Source organism: Trematomus bernacchii, unplaced genomic scaffold (genome assembly GCF_902827165.1).
Source record: "Trematomus bernacchii unplaced genomic scaffold, fTreBer1.1, whole genome shotgun sequence".
Taxonomy (NCBI): domain Eukaryota; kingdom Metazoa; phylum Chordata; class Actinopteri; order Perciformes; family Nototheniidae; genus Trematomus; species Trematomus bernacchii.
The window spans coordinates 505,910-528,306 of NW_022987724.1; the positions used below are offsets into that span (position 1 = coordinate 505,910).

Genomic DNA, 22,397 nt, shown 5'->3' on the forward strand with positions numbered 1-22,397 from the left:
TACGTGTGTGTATGTGTGTGTTCACTCGCTCCATCTTTTCTCAGAAGGAAAAGTCTCATGTTCACTCTCTAACTCGTCCTGGTAGAGGGTCAATTGCAACCAGTTGGCCGCCAGTCTGGTCCAAAGTAAACATTTGGAGAGAGGCGACTGTACAGGCAGGTACCTGGGGGCTCTGTTAGTAGCTCAGCTTCCTCCTGCTCTCTCTCCCCCTCCCTTCTCCCCCTCTACCTCTATGCCTCCCTCATGCACGGTGGTGGGCCACGCTCCCCTAAGGGCCACAGATTGCCTGGGTTGCTGCTTTTGGACCGGCTTGGCTCCGTGAGATGGTCTGTCTCCTGGGACTGGCTCTCAGGAGAGTCTGCTGTGGTCTGGGCTAGTAAGAGTAAGAAAGTGGAGGATCACAGACAGAGACAAGCCAGCTCAGGTTTATTGATACATACATGAACACATATCTCCCTCGTAAGCTATTAGAATATGTTTTTCATTTAGGGATATGGGTGCCAGCTTTATTCATGTCCAGGCAGGGGCCACTCTTGTCCTGTGTGGCCGGCAGGAGAGGGAAGGTCTGCTGTGAAGTGTCAGGCCGCGGTGGAGAATGGAGAGTCCTCTCTGCAGCCCTTTTGAGTCTGATGGCAGGCGACTTCTTTAACTGGGGCTGGGGAGCGGTCTGCACAGCTCAATTTTGCCCACATTAATCAAACTCACATTTCCTCACATCAGCCTGTGTGCCTATCAGCACGGCTAGCTTGTTAGCATAATGAATTCAGGGGGTTTCACACAGAGGGCCACAGTCTGCTAAAAGTGAATTCGGTATGTTGGATGAATAAATCAAGGCCTGTTTTGACTTTATATAGTTTAAAAACAGAATTTTCCATTTCCGTTTTTTTATTGTGCCAATTCAAAGAGTTCTTTCACACTATAACCTAAAGGCAAAACAAATATTGATCTGCCTTTATTCATTTCCACACCTCAAGATATAAAACCATGCGGCATTTGAGGTGTCACATATTTGCTTTGCATGTAGCTCCTGTAGTTCGACTTTGCGTAAAACATCAAAAACTATCATTTCATGGAGAGTTTAAGTCAAAATGGCCTTTTGTGTATGTGGTGAGTTATTTCTCTTCAGGCAGACATCCTCTTGGTTGTGAGGGGGGCAGAGGGTCAGCAAGGAGAGAAGGGGCCAGAGGGCTGGCTGGGGGGGGGGGGGGGTGGGGGGGGGGGGGGGGGGGGGGGGGGGGCTGGCTGGCTGAGAGTGAAAGCATGCAGTCAGACAGTGGGAGTGGGCTTTCCTTTGCCGTTCATTCATACAGGTGCTTATAATTTGCAGCGAGTGATTAATCATTGTTGTGTTTGGGGGTGACACCTTGTTTAATGGATCTGTCTATCGCCCTTCTTTCACTGTTCTTGGGACTTGCACTAAAGAGCATGCATAGAATTAGATTTTCTTATACCCATATGCACATTTCTATCCAAATTGACTTTCAAGGGTTCTTTTTTTTTCTTTACCCCTAAAGCATCTCCATGCACACTGCACTGAAGTTTAAGTCAAAAACTGAGCGACGTACAGCCAAATGCAACATGTGTGCGAGCCCACCAGCTGCCACCACACAGAGGCGGTGGTGTTTTCCGTGTGTGTGTTTGCTTTGGGTGGAGGGCAGGCTGGCTGGTCAGCATGGCTGTAAATCAGAGTCTTCCTGATGGACAGGAACCTAATCTGTCCCCGGTGTGTCATTACGCTCAACCTCCCAGATAGCTACAGATCCTGCTGCTCCTCTCATCTCTCCCCCGGCCTCAAACACAAGCACAAACTCACACATACCTACGGCCACAGTGAGCCAGCCTCCTGGAAACCAGAGACAGTAACGGAGACACACATGTTGAACATAAACCGGTCGAGCCGGTGTCAAGAGTTCATCGCCAGCATCTGTCATAGCAAAGCCAGCGCCCAAAGTGCATTTTCTACTCTCACACCGCAGCTCCTCGCTCGTGTTCCAAATGTACACAGGCCACGCAACTGCTGTCGCCAAACTGGCCTCAGCGATGGCTAAACGTAAGCAAACTGAGAGATCCTTTTAGGACATGTTAGGATCTGTCCAAAGACCCGACTGGCTCCTGCACAAGAGCCCCCACACAGAGTCAGAGCCAAGGTGTCATCTGTTAGTTTTATGAGCCTTTACATATCCAGATGAAAATGCTGTGTTTCCATTTCAGGCAAAAATAGAAATGGCTCATGAAATTCATGAAACAAGATTACTGCAGCATGTTTCAGCTCAGGTTTTTTTTCTTTTTTTATATTGTTCTCATTTTTTAATTAAATGAAATGGCTCAGAACCTCAGTATTGGTCCATGAAGTTGTAGTTTGATTCTCCTATTAATTTAGTTTGACCTAATAAGATGTTACACACGTTGCGTTTTAGCACACCTCCTTTTTGATTTAGATTTTAGTCTGGTTACCGTGAGACTTTCTCCTATCCCACTTTCTTTTTTTCTTCCAAAAACTGGTTCTCATTCATAATTTTCTGCTGACAGTTTGGAGTTATTTCAGCTTTTCTGACAGAAAGCAGGATAAAAGTTCAGTTGGAGTTTGTCCAACGAGGAGATCTTGACCCCTCAATTACAGGATGATGGAGCTGTTTCTTTTTCGTGTGGCTGAATCTCATTAACAATTTCGCATCCACACATGTGCAATGAACTCGATGAAGCTTTGAACTTTTCCATCAAAGTTTTTCCTCCTATTTGTTGCCTAAACTGTTGTACGTTTCTCACTAATATAGTTTCTTCTTATAGTGCAACAAAGTACATGTGTTTGCTTTGATCTTTGGTCCCTTCCAATACCTTCTGCAACAAAGCCAGAAACCAGAGAACCAAGGCTATAATCTGATGCCATCACGAGACAAAACGTGGATCTGCTCCATTGGCAATGAATCGGAGGCTTATAGACTCAAAGAATGTTTGCTTGACCTTTCTCCGCATCACCTCGGCCACAGAGTCAGTGCAGAGAGTCTGTCTGTCAGTGCCAATGGAGCAGCTCCAGGGTATTTATCTTTAAGGACAACAGTGAGAGAGCACTGACTCTCATTTCCAGCCTGAGAGTGACATGTGATCATGTATACAAATCGTGACTTAACTGTCTAAGATTGCAGGAATAAAGCCACGTTTGCTCTGGTTTATGTTGGATTTCCCTAGTTTTACTTTTTTTTTTTCAAGAACCCGTTTCCCTCCCAGCATCTGTTCCTCTATCAGTGGATCTGTAGTGTGTTTGTGTATGACTTAGAAAGCACAGATAGGCAGAGGGAAAAGCCTGTATTGTGATTAAGCCTGAGCGTGGTTTTCCTGGTGCTTGTGAGCAACGTGGCACAGGGCCATCTGCCAAAACAAAAGCCGTCAGAGATGACCTGTCACACAGCGAGCCATTAAGCCCGCCTGCAACAATTAATTACCCCCAATTCAAATAATGTTGATAAATCATAGACATAACACAAAGCTGTGCTGCTGATTGCATAATTATTTCATCCAACCGCCAGCGTATGTAACATAATCACTGTCTCTCATCATGCTAAAACCACCAGCGTGCATCTGGAGCGACGTTATGCAATGTTTGGCGGCGGGCTTGCTAACAATACGTGTGAAGCTGGTGAGCTTGTGTAGGGTCCTAACGTGTCCCAGAGCCTTTTATTTAAAGGGTATAAGAGAGCCCTGTTGAGTTAGAATGGGGCTGACCTCCCTCTGCAGTCCACACCCTACTTTCTACGAGTCCTGGACCACATTTCGACTGTTTAAGCAGTGATGGCTGAGTGCATTTACACTTTGGTAATGGCTTCCTGCCTTTAACTCTCCTGGATTAAGGCGAGAGTGAACCACGCGGGTACTTCCCCTTTTTGCTACTGCCGCAAGTCCTGCCTCTGCTACTGCTGCAGGCTCGCAGCTCTTCTGCTTTTCCACCCTCGCGCCCGTCGGCAAACCCAGTGAGGACGGACCACCCTGTCAGATTATTCACTCTCTCCTCTACTGTATCATTCCTGCCATGGATAGTCTGTGTACTGTACGATTGTATCACTTTCCAGGAATGTCCGCTGGTTTTCAAATCCATGTGCATCATTTGCATTTATCTACCTTGCAGCCTTTTCCTTTACCCGCAAAGATTGTATGTTTGGAGAAGATCCCTACCATGATGCATCCCCAAATGTCAGCCAACAAGGGTTTTGTTCCAGGCGTGGCAAGAGGCCCACAGCAGATCACCACCCTGTCTGCGTTTTCAACCTCAAGCTAGCTTCAAAGCTCCTCAGCTGCAAAGTTACAACTTAGCTTTTGTAGTGTTAGAGGTCTCCCAGCAGCTTGCTATTATGATATGCAGGTGCTCAGCAGCCTGAATGTCCATCCTGCCTGATCCAGACAGCAGTAAGCATTGGGGGACGCCTCCACCTATCCATATAGACACAGGGTGTTAACAGCTAATTAAAGTATTAACAGCCTCACTAAAACTCCTATTGCTGTTTCTTCCTAATTATTGGCTCTATTATCAGCTTTTATGGACTCAGGTGAGCTTCCGGAGAAAAGTTGTGCTTGTTTTGACTGAGTGGTCAGCTCCGAGCCTGTATAAAAGGATTTTAGATACAGCCATGAAGCTCATAGGGTAAAATCAATTCAGTTATTTTAATGGAGAGATTACTGATTCTGAAATGACCCACTCTACTGATAGATAATTGACATGTATTTTTCTTCTTATATCAAATTAAATGTGCTTATGCAGCTGCTTTTCTTCCCTCTCCGGTAGAGAGCCATCTTTTGTGTGGTTCTCCCACATGTGCTTTCCATAGTCCCTGAGTCTCACCTCTTTGTGTTAATCAATCCCCCTCTCACGTCCGTCCACTAGGTGACAGTAACGACACAGCGCTCCCCTCTGGGGGTTGGGGATGAGAGGAGGTGTAATCTTTGTTTACACAAGGTGAATTGGCTGAAGATGGAGAGCTTATGGACTGGGTGGGTTTGTCAGCAGCAGTGGTCACGTCGTAGTGATGTGGTGACGTGGTGGTGGAGGTAATGATGGGGGTGTCTACAGTGGCAAGTCCACTTACCATCCATTTACTATTCCGCTTCACATCACTCAGCAGCATATAAAGGCTTACCATAATAGCCTCTGTGAAAGATTAAAAAGTCTTATAGAAAATAGGAACTGGTTCGATTGTTTTGTCGCACCCAGTAGAAGAGGTAATAGTACCATCACCAGGTTGACCCTGTTCAGGCTCAAAGGAATCCAAACAGCACGAGTGGATCCCAACTTTTCTTTGTAACTTTACAGCCATGTTGGATGAACAAGTATCATAACTGAATATTAAACACTATTACATGTGTAGAAGTGGATATATTTAGAACATTTCACACATCACAGTGATTAATCAAATGTTGATGCTTAGATTTAGTGGCAGAAAGTCTCTTCACGTACTTCAGCATTTCTTCAATTTTACTTAACACAGAAAACTGAACCCTCGTTTGTATGATAGCTTTACAGAACGTTTACATTTTTGTTTTACTTTGACCAAAACATGTTTGACCATTTGTTTATTTGGCAAACCGCTTCAAATACTACAATACTCTTTCACAAATGTTTAAAAAAATGAAGATAGGTTCAGTGTTTCCCACAGAATTTGATTCTATTTGTGGGGGCAACGCACCGCACCCCCTCGGCAAGAAAAGCCAAAGGCCCCTTAACCTATTCGGGTGGCCCACGCATCCACCCCCCCCCTCAAATAAGAAAATACATGCGAGTTAATGGCTACTGTAGACAACGTTCTTGTTGCTCTGTGTTGCGTTGTTAATGAGTGAGACACACCGGAGTTGAGGATCTGTGGGGTTTATTCTCCCAAAAATATAATTTACAATTTAGGCATTTAGCAGACGCCTTGTTCCAAAGCGACTTACAATGAGCAATTACAGGGACATTCTCCCTGGAGTAACTGAGGGCTAAGTGCCTTACTCAAGGGCACACTAGTAGTGGTGTTCCAGGCGGGATTTGAACTCGCAACCTTCCGATCATCAGCCCACCTCACTATCCATTATTAGACCACCAAAATAAATCAATCAATGTATGGGAAACACTGAGGTTAATTGTGTTTTAAACCGCAGATTATAATATATTTTCTTTTCAACGGTACAATACACTTGGCAGCCGTAGTTAACTTCTAACCGGAAATGTATGTACACAGGCTTGTGCTTTGTTATCACAGGATCAAATCTTTATTGATTTAATCTGGAGAGTTTCTTGTCCGTACAAGCCATCATAGAACATCAACTTAGTTAGTCACTAAACGTTGTCTATAGGAAATGGACATTTACCTCCGGAACCAGGGTAGACTGATCTTTATTGGCACCGATGTACAAGTTTCCTCCACACAAGAAAAATCTCAATATATATTAAAGAAATCTTTAGTATTAATGTTTTTTCAGATTTGCTGCTAAATGATCTTTCCAGATAACCCCTTGCAGAAGCACTTGGTTTGGAATCACTGCCACACACCTTTCCAGTAATCGGTTAGTAGTGTTTGCTCTTTATTCCCCTTTATTGTATGACAGTGGAAATGTCAAACATGTGCAAACAAGAACTTTGTGAGCAGACCTCAAAATTATTTGGATTGATCATTATACAGGCCTCGCTGCACATGGCAAGAAAAACAAGGATTGAGTTATCATTCTTATAGACAATCACAATTAAATAGTTTTCCTCAGGTGAAATTACTGTTAATTGAACTGTGTGGTACGAAAAAATAAACATCTCAGTTTGTAATTACTGTCAGCCCATTATATCCCTCTGATTGCCAAACAGATGATGGTAAACTAGATTTTGGTGCGATGGGCTATTTTGATCTCTCACTATGTTTGTTACCTGTAATCTTTGTTGACTGAGGACTCTATTTCAGTGGAATCTGTTGGCTGCACCAACTGATCTATTTGTTTTGAGTTCCAGTTTTAAAAATACATCTTTGTCACATTTGATTAACAGTTTAATTATGGTGCCACAGGCCGTTTACTCTCTTTTGTGAAATGTGTGTAATTATAGCCTGCTTATCAAAGCAGCCGAGGGATGTACCGACGGGTGAGTGTGAGGGAAATTACACAAGGCACTGTGGTCAGGGAAGAGGAACTATTTAGCATGGTAGTTTTCCAGGTGAAAACCTTTTGTGCCAGTCAGAGTGAGAGTCATGTTTTTGTTTGGATTTAAGGATGAAATGGTTTTTAGCTGCTGATTACGCAAATGTTATGATGGGCGTTTGATAAGGCAGTTGGAAACCATCCTATGTACATTTAATTTGCAATTTGCATTTACAGTCATACAAAAGGATTGGGATTTCAGAAGTGTTACTTGCTTTTTGATGTTGTTCCGATATTATATTAAAGAAAATGCTACATTATGACCCAGAATCCCCCAATCTGGGCAAATGGATAAAAAAAATGTTGCCAACGTTTTTTGTTTTGCGAGGGGGGTTGCCAGCCTGTGGGGGATGGCAGTCTACAATGTTGAAGGCTGGTATTAGATGAGCTTATTCCGAAGTATATTTGAACATAACTTTCAGGGCTAATAAGTAATAAATCAGTCAAGAAGAAAGTATCTCTGAAGAAAAAATATAAAGTATAAAAACAGTTTGTTGTTTTTCAAATTGTATTTTCTACACAATAAATGTTCTTGTGACCCTTTAAGTCTCCTATCCCCCAGTTTGGAAACCACTGGTAAGAGTGAACAATGCAGGCAACTATTATTGAAATGCCCCCAGGGGCTTTGGCTACATTTTGTGCTTGTGTTTGCAGAACCATATCCTTTGTTACAGGATTATCCATCTCATTGAGATGGTGACAGGTGTCCTGCAGGAGTTGGAAACAATTTGTTTAAAAGCAATACTCGTGAAAGAATCAGACAGACATGACACGGAGCACTTCCTCTCAAACATCAGTTACACCAAGTTTTGCATCCATTTTGTCCCCTTTTCTTCTTCCCTTGCCACTCGCTTCCGTGCTGCTGTCGCTTGTATTTGCATCAGATGGTTGTGTGTCGAAAGAAAAGTGGCGACAGATGTAAAAAAAACAGTGACAGTAGCTAATTGAGCAGTCGGCATAGTATGTCTGTCAATCTGTCAATCTGTCAACCTGTCACTAACTTATCATCAGCCCATGTCCTGACCCAGTCAGCACACACACCTATACAGGCACAAACACACCTTCACCGATCCATCAATATCACAGAGTTCACCTCCAGTTTGACAGACAGAGACATACCCGAGCTGTCTGTGCATAGCCAGTGGCGGAAAATGCACCATGACGCATGACTTTCAACAATCAATCCTAACTGAAGACGGCAGGCTCAACTGATAAATCAATACACAACTCACAAACGGGGATGTATTTGTCTATATCTTGTATGATAGATGGCCTCTGCTGGTTATTCAATAGTTTCTATAAGGAAATAAGGGATAAGATTTATGTTTGAGGGTGTTGGCCATCTGTTATGCAAAAGAGGTAAAAGTATCAGGTGAAGTAAACGACTGAATCTTCTCTTTAATCTCTCTCGTCCTTTCATCTCAACTCATGCATCGGCGACCACTGCCCTGTGAACAGGACGCGCTGCAGGATACACTGCACGGCCTTATTGTTAGGATGTCGTTAACTTGGGCATGGAGGGGGATTAAAGTCAGGATTGTGCTCATCTACAATCATGTGTTTTATGAGACCTAAAGAGTACACGAAGTTCCCTTTTGCTGGAGTTTGTAAGCACCACAAACACAATTCCCGTTACTTCATTAATTGAGTGGTCACACACCAAAACACGAAATCCTTAGAAAATGAAATAATCTGGATCATGGAAACCAAAGGAGTGCAAATATTGTGCTTTATATTTGAAAAAAGATGCAAAAGTCTATATTATTTATTGATTCTAAATATAAATGGAAGAGCAGAGTTAGAAATGGAGAATAAATCACTTAATGTTTGTTTCTGCATTAATGGAATTCTTTACTCCTATATTGTTTTTTCATATATAGGAATTTCAGGCGTTTCTTTTGCTACAACCCCCTCTCCCCATGAGGTGATTATATGTTCTCATGACTGATTATTCGTGCCACTAATGCACACAATGGTTTATACTCCAGTTCAGTTTTAACATGACCAGTTTAGAAGTGTTACAGTGCCTGTTTGCTTTAAAAACAGGTTTGGCTCCGTGGCCATATTTCAGTACTGTAGTGTGTCTCACTCGGTAGTAACTATAGTTTATTGGCCTCCCTTAAGCAGTTAGGCCTCGTGTTTTTAGAGTATGTTATTTTTACGTAACATTTATTTCACCCACTTCCCTGATTTTTCCTTTCGGCCAACCTTAATCTTTATCTTACAAGTAGCACATTGTAGATTTATTGTAATTTGTCATTATGTTCAGTTCAGTGTTTTGCAGCCCGCCACAAATAAATCAATGTATGGGAAACACTGATGTTATAATAAACCAACAAAGTAAATAACCCTTAAATATTTAAGCTGGCAGGCTCTAATTATTTTCTATGAAAGACAAACGTTGCTAAAATCAATACAAATGTGTGTAATGTTTGAGGTGCCTGGCCTTGTAAAACGCAAAGTCTGTAGGCAAAGATATGCTCTATGCAATCAAATTAAATTATGTATTATTGTTTTGTCCTGTTAGTTGTCTGTAGTTACTCCATGGAATGTGTACCTTTTAGCTGAGCGTTAACCGAGCCTGAGATTAATCAGAGTTTCTGTATCACAGTGCCCGGCCTAGTCGCTGATGGATATCATGTTGGCTTTGTTACCGCAGATGACAAATTGTGAGGGAGCAGCAGCTTGCAGGATTTGTTTAACATTCCAGATCTGATATGTTATGAAAAGTATTAATGGAGGACATGGAGGCATGACATATCACCTGCAGGATCAGTCAGGAGCTCTTGTCAAAACCAGAGCGGGCCTGTGAGGTGAAGCTCCGTCATCATGACACTCGAATGCCTCATGGCTCACCTCCAAACGCCAGGACAAGCTGTGAGTTTCCGCTTTGGCTTTCAATGAACCAAGAAATGTATCGTTTAGTAGGTGGTTTTAAAAACAATTAGCAATGTGTGTTCACTTCTGAAATGCGTTATTCAAAAAGAAATGTCATGTGAACTTATTTAGGTTTTCTTGCTGTTGCTATTGTTAACTATAACAAAAAAAAGAACTAGAAAATTAGCATTTCCTTAATGCTAATTTCCTGCTGCATCAGTAGCTGCTCGCATGACCAAGTTTCTTAATGTCTGAGAGTCCCAGCAAAGTTATTAAATAATAAAGGTGAAATAAATGTTATGGTTGGGCCCTGGATAGAAATATATGAGATGTTACACACTTACGCAATGTGACTGTATGCGCAACATTCCAGTGTTTCCCCTAGGTTTACTGCTTTGGGGGGGTGCTGCCTGAGCGGGGGGGGGGGGGGGGTGGGTGTGGTGGCATTGGGATATATATTTTTTTAAATCCTCTGGAGTAGAGAGAGGAGCTGTGGATTATTGTTATTGATTAATGCATCAGTGTTTCTTAGGGTCAAAAACACTAAACTCACAATTTAAAATGAAAGCGTTTAGTTTATTTAATAAAAGAGCACATGTTCAATGTGAAAAGTGACAGTAGATATAGATTAGTTGCAATTTGGTGCTATATATATATATCTTTTTTTTTTTTAAATATAAAAAGAAAAGAAAATTATAATTATTTTATTTTTTAAACACCTTGAATTTCAGGGGGGGCGCGGGGCTCCGTTGGCGGGGCTCCGTTGGCGGGGCGCAGTGCCCCTCCAAGACAATGGTAGGGGAAACACTGCATTCCCTACATGTATATCTCCATATCTCAATGGCCATTACAAAAGTACAGTAAACATTCACATCTCAATAACTATAAAAGTGAGCAAAAAGACCATTGTAGCCCCGATGAGGTAAACTTGATATGGAAACATTGGAAGGATGTGTGAGTAGAAGCAATCACTTGTCACTTGTTTCAGATGGTAGATATCTCATGTTTTTATTCAATTTCTCCATTACTTTAATAGTTATTAAGAAACTATTATTAGCATATTTAGGAAAATAGCATGTGAGCCATCATTACAGACCAGCATTAACCAGGTCAAGTAAGCGTGTGAAATGAGCGACCACTATGTCTCTCATGTATTAGTCCATTTAACTGGGGGAGCTGTGCTTCCTGTGGCAGTGACCTTCTCCCTGTGGCTGCTGGGAATTACAGTCATTCAGTGTGTGTCTCGGCATGATGGATGACACCTGCACCCGTTAAGCAATCTTTCCCTGGCGCACTATTGTTTTTCTTTCTCACTTTTGCGTGGGAGCAAACTGTGTGCATTCCCGAGCCAAAAACAACTGAGATAATTATCTCATCTGCGTGATGTATGATCTCTCTCCTTAGAAGACAAGTTATCTTACGACCTGGAATGTCTTTCCAATACGGTGGTGACGCTACCAGTGAGGCTACTGCAGCTGGATTAGGGGTGATGCAGCATTTTTTAACACCCAGACCCATTGTTTCTGCTCTTTAAAAGCTGCAAATGACGTCAGCTCTGTGCAGTATTGAAACCAGGCGTTGAATCAAAACTACAAGTTGTCAAGGTATACGATCTAATTGTATCCATGCAGCTCTTTTGTTTCCACTGCACAACTGCACACTGTGTATTGGCACAGTCTTGTAGTGTGTATATCGTCTTAATAGCTGTGCTCCAGACACTCCTTTGTCATTAGCAAACCAAACTGAGCGTTTACTTGCGTCTGCAAGGCCGCTGGACGACAAGGCCTGTCACTACCATTGTGGTTCAGATACAAAAGAACCTTCAAATAATGGAATCTCCCAACATGTCTCACACTGATGCAAAGCCACCATCAACCAGATGGCAGGTCATTGTAAAATAGAGTGTTGTACTGATGACATATATTCGTAGGCTGACCCAGAAGTTAGCTTCACGATGGCTCCCTTTTACAAAAAGCTATTGGATTTTGAAAAAAGATCTGTGGCAAACAACTATTTGTGATACTGACACGTTTTGTTCAGCAGGATAATTTACACCACTTTTGTAATATTTAAATCGTAAATGCAATCTCCAGAATTAAGAAGCACATTTGAAACAAACTACATTACATAACTTGACGTCACCACCACTGAGCCAAAGGCAGACTGGAATATGGCATGGTGACATTTAGTTGTCCTATTTAGTCACTTTTGACCAACCACCGTTTTTAAGACGCATAGAAGCTTCAGACATTCATGAGTGGGTAATTAACTTATATCGTAGACAAAAAGTGAACGGAAATGTTAAGCTTAACCACAGATCTTATTTTAGATATCCAAAAACTAATTCAAAGGGAACCTAAAAGGGCTATAATGCTAACAATTTTCCGGGTTAAGGACTCATTCCTGCACCACTCTATTACGCCCCTCCCCACAGATAAGAGAGTTTGGTGCCATCAGGAGAAGCTGAAGCCAGAGAAGGGGTGGCTAAGTGGTGTTACTCAGTAGCATCTTCTCCTTGGTTTGCCCGCACCATGCTCACTGAGTGTGCATCAGAGGCAGTACGGGGGTGTGAAGTGCTCCCGAGAGTGTGTGGGTTCACTGCTGCTGCACTCTATGATTAAACAGTAGTATGTGCTGACAGCTGGATTTGAGGAGCATGATGCACGCGGCACAGTGGAGCGAGAAGCTGCCTCTCGTGGTGTCGAGGAATTTCCTTTTCGGTGTCTTTAGACCTAAATGCAGATCACAAGAGCTGAATCAAACAAATGACAAGAATACTTTTTGTACCCTGTGCTACAGAACGAGGAGGAAACAAATCCCTAAGAGATCAGTGATTAATTGCTTAACTAATATTAGCCTCAATAGATCACAAAGGTTTTTGTGGATCTGTCAACAGTTATAACTTTAACGCCCTCTTTTGTTGCTTCGATTTAGTTTGAATGACACAGGTATTTGTTCTTTTCCTGACTGTAAATAAAACTCGTCACCTTTACATACCGGAGGACCTTTGTGGCTGGAGGTTGTCAATGGGCTTCTGGGACATGAAGGAAATCACTAAGTGAAGACAATGTACAGATATACTACAAAAATAGTACTTATTTGATGCTAGAATACATCTGCTACTATTAGTTATTGACCAGGAAGTGTACTAAATACCAGTATTCATTTGTTACAACATTTCTGTGAGTCAGTATCTTGTCCTGCAGCGAAGGCCAAGATTGTTAGACGCAAGCCAATTGAAATGGGGTGAAACAACATCTGTAGTGTACATGCCATACAAAGGTCAATACCAAATATGGACGCACACTTTCTCTTTTAGTTGTTCTACAAACACATACAGCTTGTCAGCTCATCTGCCATCAGCTGTTCTTATGTCTTGTCTGTAGGGCCGTTAGACAGATGCTAAGTAAACACAGCCTAGTTTTGCATTCATGCTTGTCATCACTTAATCCTCCTGCAACTGCCATCTTGGAGATGCCACATGCATTGCTAACTGACATTAACCTCTCATCTAAAGACGCTGATTCATAGTGCACTTAGACAGCCTGAGAAGTGAACAACACGCTGAACTAATCACTGTATCTGACTGGCGCAGTGGGGCAGGCCTGTTAATTAGTAAAGAGTGTTAACTACTGTTACCTTTCCAAGTTAATGAAGCATTTGCTAACCTGTATCCTTTAGAGTTTCTGTAATCCGAGGTTTACGACGAGGCCCGAGATCTAGTGTGAATCATTTTAAGTGAAGTATCCAGATGTGCACATGTCCAGATGTGGTCACTTGCAGCCAGGAACAAGTTACTATTAGCTGTGAACCTCTATGATTACTAATGAAAATAATTGTCTTTATAGCTTATTGATAATGGAAATGCAGATGCCGTTTTTCTACCATTACACTGTAGGATGAGTCTTTACCTCACTTCTGCTAATCAAAACATACTTTACTCATTAACATAAAATGCGTTTAGCTTCATTTCAACAAATTAATAATGGAAAGCTTGTATTCACATGTTAACACAGAAGAACTGAGATTAAAGATGGAGGACCAAGTCATGAATTTATCAAAATGTAACTTTTCATCATCAAAGTGAGTTCAAACTGGAAAAGCTTCTTGGCTAAATCAGCCTTTACAATCAGTTACAAAAACACTGTTCAGGTCTGTAAACACACTGTGCTACCTTTTGTAGCCCTTTTGTACTTTTACCCTAGTAAATATCCAATACCAGGGAGTCTATGGGAACTAAGTATAGGACATGTGACACAATGACCTGGTTTATAAAGTTTACAGAAGCATTTTGTAGATCTAGAGAATTTTGGACGCCGTTTTTCTTTTGTCTTCTCTTTGCTTTTGCTTCTCACTTAGCAGCCAAGTGTTCTGTTTGTTTGAGATTGCAGCAGCTCCCCCTGACTTTACCCTACCACTTTACTCTTCCACCTCCACCTCCATCACCTGTTGGAGCATGTTCGGTCACTTCCCACATCTTAGTGTTTGCACAGGCTGATCGAGCAGGTTTGGTTTCCTTGTGTAATCCGATTACCTGCTGAAAGATTTGATGCGCCTCATGTTCACTGCAGGCCTGCTAATAGCAAGGAGACTGATGTGTCCAAAGCTGTCCTGTATTTACCTTTTCAGTGCAGTATCATTAACAGCCACAGTCGAGTCTACTGATCCGTGAACGAGTGGATGTAGTTTGACTCTTGCCTGCCGGTAGCTTGGTTCAGTAGTTCTTCCCATACGTACATTAAGATGCAACTGTAGACAAAGTAATTTTTTTCTGTGGTATTTTACTTGATAATTACTTCCCTGGAAAAACCCCAGAAGACACACACTCTTTTTATAGACAATATGTTTAATTGAGCAAATTAGAAAGGGTCCTTATTGTACAGCAGCTGTGTACACACACAGTGGAATCTGCACGGCACCAGGAAAGGGATGCAGTGAGAATAGTGAGTTAAAAAAAACAACTTGATGGAGTCAGAAAGCCTGCGTGCCAAAGCAGTGGCTTTTCAACACAGATGCTCATAGTTAGCATGTGTGTGAAACCTCAGAGTCGCTCGCTGATCAACCCGCTGCATTGATACTCCAGCTGCTGGCACTGCGCTGATGTTACTGGGTTTGCATGGGTGATATGGTTGGTGCTTTCAGACCAGGGACTGTAGTCACTCATAGGAATTGTTTCCCTCAATTGTATAACTAGATACAATCGCTCATTTAGTAATACATAAAATACTGTATCATGTACTCATGATGGACAAAAAACATCCCATAAAATAGTCCTGAAATCTGAGACATACAAGCATTCAACTTTAATGTCCATAGTTATTAATGACATATCCTGACTTCTTCCTTGCAGGTCTGGTGGAGATCTGCTTGATGCATCCACTCGATGTAGTGAAGACAAGGTAAGCCACCCTCAAACTGAACAACTCATATTTCGTGTAATTTTACCGAACGTATAATCTGCTTACAAGAGAGACATTTTTAGTCCACATCTGCCTTGAATTCTCTCAGTGGGTATTTGGGTCTACATAGTGAAGTTCCAAGCATACCACCTTATTTTTTTCCCCCAAGCTGGCCAGCTGTACTCTCATTCTCCCAACAATTGGGCACCAATGCCAAGAAACATTTTGTGGAAAATGAGATGCATCATTTACCCATTCGTTCCCCACAAAATGTTAACGTTAGATGTTTGCAAATCACTCACATTTACACATATACACCTAATTACTTAATTTAAAAATAGCAATATTTTTGGTACGACCTGATGTTCTTGTGAAATCTGACTTTCAGGTTAAATCAGATGCACTCGCTGAGTCTAATGGATTGATTTCAGCTTCCGTCTCCTGTTTGTGCGTTATGCAAGAGTGGCAGCAGTGTGGAGCTGTTGAGTGATCAGGAGCCTCACACCACAGTGTCTCAGCCGGCCATAAACAGGTCGTGGGCTTCTACTAAAGCTTTATAGTCTTTCACAGGCCCAGCCAAGACCTCTGGCTTCGTTCTTAGCCCCCCTCCCCAGCCCTATTCACTACTTGTCAGTAAATTGTGCTGCTTTTTCTGTCATTTACGGCAGCAGTTTCTTGGTAAATAAATTGCTTGGCCTGCCTTTTAAAAAAGTGAGACGGTTGCACTTTGAAGGCAGTGCCACCCCCAGAACAGAGAGAAGGAAATGCAGGGATAAAAGCCCGGGCTGAGCGGTGTTGTATTAGTCGATATTTGATACTTTGAAGGCACACAGTGTGATTTATGGTCACGTGTAGCAGCTATGGGGGTTTATTACAGGTAAGGCTGGAGCTCTGCCTGTCCGTCCTCACACGGGGTCAGGGTTAAAAGTGCACTCTCTATTTTCTTTGTAATGCTCTTCCTTAAAAAGCGGTAAAGGCTGCTCTTAAACTGGACAGGTTTATCTGTTTGTTTTCTGTTTGTGTCGCCATGTGTTTATGTTGATGGGTTTTCTGTTGCTCAGAATGGGTCTGTGTAAATTAAATCCTTTTGCTCTCGGCTCTGGGTTTTGTTACTTTCTTCTTTTAACAAAATGAACAAACGGAATAGTCTTTCTTCTTTTTAATTGGGAGCTTTATATGATGTCAAGAGTGTCTAAACAAAAGGAGGTTGCTGAATCCCAGACATACACAGAGACAAACCACACAAGTGTAGATATGCATGCTTGCACTGTACATGCATGTTCACACGCTTAACATCCACACATGATTTCATAAACCAAGCATACATACCAGCTAATTGGGACACTGAGGGAGCTGAAATCTATTAGCAGGAACCTTGGAGCCGAGAGTCAGACGCAGACACACCTCCACTGGCTCTCTCTCGCTCAGGCATGGCTCTTATTAGGCACCGGCTCCTGCTTTAATGTCCACCGGTCCAAATTGAATGGCAACTGGAGTAAATTTACTTTTTTCCACCAACTTAGAATCAAAGGGATTTTTTTCCCCCCTTTCTTTTCTTCCTTCTTTTCCCTTTTTTTTTTGCAAGGTAAACTTCACTAAATGTGTACCTGCCTGCAGCTCATGTTTACCTATTTTCCAAATGAGGCTTTATCTTTCTCTGAAGGGGAGGGAGGAGGGGGCGGAGGGGGTAGAAAGTTGCAGATTAAGGAATCGTTGCAACAGTTTAGAGGTATTCCACCAGTAGCCAAGTTATGAATAAAAAAAAATGTCAGGAGCATTTGGCAGCTTTTCCATTTAAACAAATACTGATTCACCCTCCAAGTGACTGCATTGGCAGATATATTAATAGCTGGGTTCCACAGAATTTAACTTCCAACATGATTAATAGAACAAAACTTGGGCTAAAGACTGATGGGCAAATTGCTTTTGGGTAACGATCACAAGTATTTTACTAGACCACACTGGGCCTTGGGTTGGATATGAGACGTAAAAGTCTTGTCAGATTAATCATTTTTGGCCTTTGTTGTTGCACTTTTACTCCCCGTTGTGTGCTCACTGACCAGTGGAGCTGTGACCCTTGTTATTCACCTTTGCTAACAAGTACATCTATCTTACATCTGAGGGACTCCTGCAGAGCCCACCTTCCTTCAGCGTGACTGTCTACTTCTTTCATCCTGTTAAAAGAGTGGAACAAGTACAAATTTAAATTGACCATTTTTAAATAAGTGTAATGGTGTAATTTCTCGCTTAAGACTTTTTTTCACTGGATAAATCACTATTAATAGGATCAGTTGTAATGTGAATAGATTATTCACTTTTTTATCAGAGTACCCTAGCACTAGTAGGACTACAACTAATGATTATTTTCTTTTATGAATTGTTTGCGAGTTACATTTTCAGGAAATGGTAAAATATGCCCATCTCAAGGGCTTTTTTTGTCTAAATTAAAAATCCAAAACCCAAAGATATTCCATTTTACAATGATATAAAACAAAAAGGAGAATTTTATATTTGATATATTATGTATTTTCTTCAGTTTTTGAGCAAACAAACCGACCAAAGTGAGATCCAGGACAAGCACGTAGGGTAGGATGAAGGCAAAATAGCGAAGTAGTTTGGGGTATAAACATGGTATGTGGGAGAGTTGTGCGCCATCATTAGTTTTTATGTACTATTTAAAGTTTAGGACAACAGATTTAACAGCAGATGTAACTTTAAAGCAACTGTTCCGTGTCACGTTCTCTGTCGTTAATCCAGGAAATTAAAGTTAATCCACAAATTGAAACATTTTTCTCGTGAGTCACTGCTGATAATAATCAGGCCGAAATGTAAATGTAGCATACTTCACACAAAGTAAACCGTTAATTGCCCCTGACCCTGACCCTCCCCTCCCTCCCCCATGAGTCGGGGCAGGAATGTGGGGCTGAGGATGGAGGGTGCGATGCGGTGTGGGGAGGGAGGGAGGGACGGCGGTCGTTGGTTTAGCAGAGAGAGACAGTGGGACCGGAGTTACAGCTTTTCATTAACCTGGAAACCACCTAGTTACATGGTTCATGGGCTGGTCTCAGCTCACTTGGAGGTAACAAAGGGTGTCGGGCGGCACTTTCTGCAGGGGGCCGTGCGCTCGGGGCACCCCATCTGACTCTGATCAGGTTCTCCCTCTCATTAGAGAGCTGCACTGAGCCTGCATTTCCCTTCATGTCGAGATCCTGTTACATGGAGCTCCACCCTTATACACATGCACGCGCAGACACACTCGCGCTCATCTTAGAGCAGCTTCACATCAGCCCTTTGACTTCCGCTCAACGAGTAAAACCACGCCTTCCTCGTGTTTGTGTCTCCCTGAGCGACTTCTCCTGTCATCATGAACTCCCTGCAGCTTCTTCGCAGTGCACATGATCTCGTGTTTTCCCCAAAAATTGATTTTGTGCAGAAACTCTGGACTGAGCCACTCCTTCTCTGCACACACACACTTTCTTTCTTTTTCACGCTTCCCCATTCAGGTTCCTCCTTTTCACTCGCCCCTCGTCTTTCCACTCTCTCTCTCTCTCTCAGATATCCACTTTTCCCAGACGCTTATTGTTTCACTCCCCCCATTGAACATTAACTGTTTATGCTGTTTAAAATACAGGTTTGAGCTTTTCAGCAACCATCTCAATTTGGCTGATGTCAAGTCGGATAATAGTTTAGCTAATAAAAAACATATTATATAACAAAGTCATCAACATCATGTTGAGTGCATTGTTTAAACTTCCCTCTTTCCTTCTGAAGTTGTAGTTTGATTGGTTGTGTAATGGTTTGTTTTAAATCCCTGTTCATGTTTTTTAGATTTGTATTGAATTATACAATTCTGTGAATTGTCATGTATGACATGTCGGTCAGAGTCACTGCAAACCACTAAGCCTGCCACTAGCCTGGTACAAGCCTGATTAGAAAAACCTGGTACTGGCGCTTGCTCACGCAGTATCCATGGCAACACTACCTCCATTTGGTCCCAGCACGCATGAAAGTGTGGTTCACTTGGGGGGCTTGAAAGTGATCTTTGATGAGGGCTTTGACAGATGACGTCCAGTCTTTTTGGGGAACGTGTGACAGCACTGAGGATGCCCCAAAGGCCCCCCTCCCTCCAACCTCCCACCTCTGTTTGCCCCCAGCTGCTTGGTGAACCCCAGTGCACTTATGGAGGAATCCCTGACACAACCCTCAAACAGCAGGGCACAAAGCAGCAGCAGCCTGATAGCTGATCTTGCCTTGTAAAGGAGCAGGCGGGTCAGCGGTCGTCAAGCCGGGTCCTAATTCCTCCGGCGCTGTGAGGCTGCAGGCCAGGACTTTACTCACTGTGTAAAGCCAAAAACACAAGAGGCGTGTGTGCAGGATGAACCCAGCTCAGCCTGAGCATCGCTTCAGTGCAAGAGCATGAGCGTGTCTGGTGCCAAAGGTAGAGAGCATGTCATGAGTGCAGCAGAGCAGCATATTTGGCAGGATGAAAAAGCATGCCTTGGCATTCCAGTCATACTCTTCTGTCACTCTTCTTCTCACCCAAGTTATTTGTCAAATAAATATAAAATGTAAAAGTGGTGATATGCAAGATGAAACCGATAGATAAATAGACTTGTCTACCTGCCCAAGAGTCCAGTATGCCTACTTCAATTCATATTGATTGATTCTTCACATAGTGATTTAGGCTGCAATTCAGGAAGCATTGTGCCCTCTGTGCAGCTAGACACAGTGTAATGGTGTGTGTGAATTAAGTACGTCTTACAATCGTGCTGAAATCTATATCCTATCACACTCTTGCAATTTAATCGTCCTTTTTTTGTTTACTTTGGCAATTTATATTTCTTGAATTAAGTGAATTTTGGGAACTAAATGTCGGGGCGCCCCGGTGGTCCCCTTACTATATGATGCAATGACTATATTGTAATTTCTGTTCAACTTTTAATGTCAACTATATAATGATAGCATTATGAATAAACCTTTAAAACATGACCCATTACTTTTAATGTTGTGACAGATGTTGCTGCAGATGATGTAACTAGTGGTCACAAACGAGTGACTAAATTAGAGATTTCAGCTATAGATAGATGTGCACATAAAGAGCAGATGTGCATGTCGGTGTGTGTGTGTGTGTGTCTCGTACTGGAGCACCTGTAATCATTATCAGTGTAGGGCTTCACATTCCAGCACACTAATTACAGAGTGAAGGCATTGTGTGCTTTGATTTCACTAGACCCTGACTGTGCTGCAACCACAGTGCTGCCCTCCTGCTGCCCCATCTCTTTTATTTTTGACTCTCAAAACTCACACATGCATGTCTGTATGTCCGTTCTATATCACCCCTTCATTACCTTCTTGCAAGCAGCTTTTCCACTTTTGAGTCACTCATCAAGAAATCTTAAAACTAGAAGGAAATTGATGTCGCTGTGGCACTACTTAAACAATACATGACCATCGCTTGGCATTTCAAAACAACTTGGTGCTCAATGGAACGCCTTTGCTTTTTTCTCCCGTTCAACTGTTAAATAATTTCTTGCTTTGCTGTTTGGCACCTGTTGCCTGAGGAACAGCCACAATCTATTTCCCTTTTGTCGATGCAACTGTCCTGATCTTAAAGTGTTTAACATGCACTTCATTTGGTGCATCCATGCGCCAAATCGTCAATTTATACATATTCACAAAAGTTGCTCTCGTCCTTTTGGGAGTTGCCATTTCTCTACAGCAAGCACACATAGCGGCTTCTGAGTATGGCGGGAAAAGCAGAATTGCATGTCTTATGTTATAACGTTCCCAATGGCTACTAGGGTTTTACCCGAATATTCGTTCGTTGGAGTACTATTCGGGTTTCAATTTCGTTATTCCTATTTATTTATTTTTTTCGAAAATGTAATTTATTGAAATCTCCAATATCAACGTAAGAGCTTGTGCCTCTTTGGGGGGTGCTAACACTTAACCATAAACTTTATCGTTTACTTTCACTGTCTTTATATGTAGATATGACTTTTCTCTGTTAATCTCTGTCATGTTGTTTCCATAGCAACAACAACTTCCTGTCAACAGCGCTAACTCTCCTTCAAAATAAAAGCATGTCCATAAAAAATAGGAAGCCAAGCCAAATTACACATATAGGCTACAACTGCAACGAAAGTAACAAACACAATGCAATATCCTTTTCAATTTCAAAGAACACAAATTGGGTTATATACATTAACAAATAACTATAAAACAACAATACTGTAGAATAACAAAATGAATGCCGTGAATAAAACCGAAATACACGCGTTGAAGCGGTTCGCTGCTGATTACTACGCACCCGGGTTCATCTTGCACTTTATCAGTTGAATCACTTTGAACATTCGTTTGAGATGTTGACGGGTTGGCCGAACTTTTTACCCCACAGTCAAACAACTTAATTTGCTTTGCCATTTGTTGTAAAACAAATACACGGCGCACCGCGCACGCGAGTAAACGTGCATCGCTTTCTGGCTCCGTAATCACACCAATGCACGTGCAACTTAAGTATCAGGTTCCGACTGGTCACAACAGATAATTAACATTTATCTCTTTTGGGGTGCACAGTTTGCTGTCCTTATTTCTTTATGTTAAAAACTGGTTGCCACTGATGGCAACCAAAGGCCAAGAAGTGGTTGACATTTTTTCTGAATGGTTGCCAATCGCAACCTGGCAACCGTTACTGTCGAGCTCTATGTTAACTTCCTCATTCTTGTATGTTTTTTGAAGAAGGTGGAAACGAAAGTGATTGGCTCCAGGATACCACAGCAAATCCTCAACTAAGACACATCTGTCACGGCTGCAGATCATGCCATTTAAAATGTTGAGAGGCGTGTGCCAGGTCTGTGGGCCAGCCTCAATTACTTATGTAATTGCAGGGGTTTGCTGGCATGCAAAGAAAAGGGCAAGAACATTACAGCAGGCCTTGCACGTCTTCCATAATCACCCAATCTTTGTCTCCAAGTC

At 42.2% G+C, this 22,397-nt stretch overlaps 1 protein-coding gene across 1 annotated transcript in view; it reads left to right on the forward strand.

Moving 5' to 3' along the window:
- slc25a21 (solute carrier family 25 member 21) overlaps positions 1-22,397 on the forward strand; it is an 89,037-nt gene that overhangs the window by 45,726 nt on the left and 20,914 nt on the right. The window contains exon 3 of the mRNA XM_034144511.1: positions 15,374-15,422. Coding sequence (XP_034000402.1) covers positions 15,374-15,422 — 49 coding nt within the window. The remainder of the gene's footprint in view (positions 1-15,373; positions 15,423-22,397) is intronic.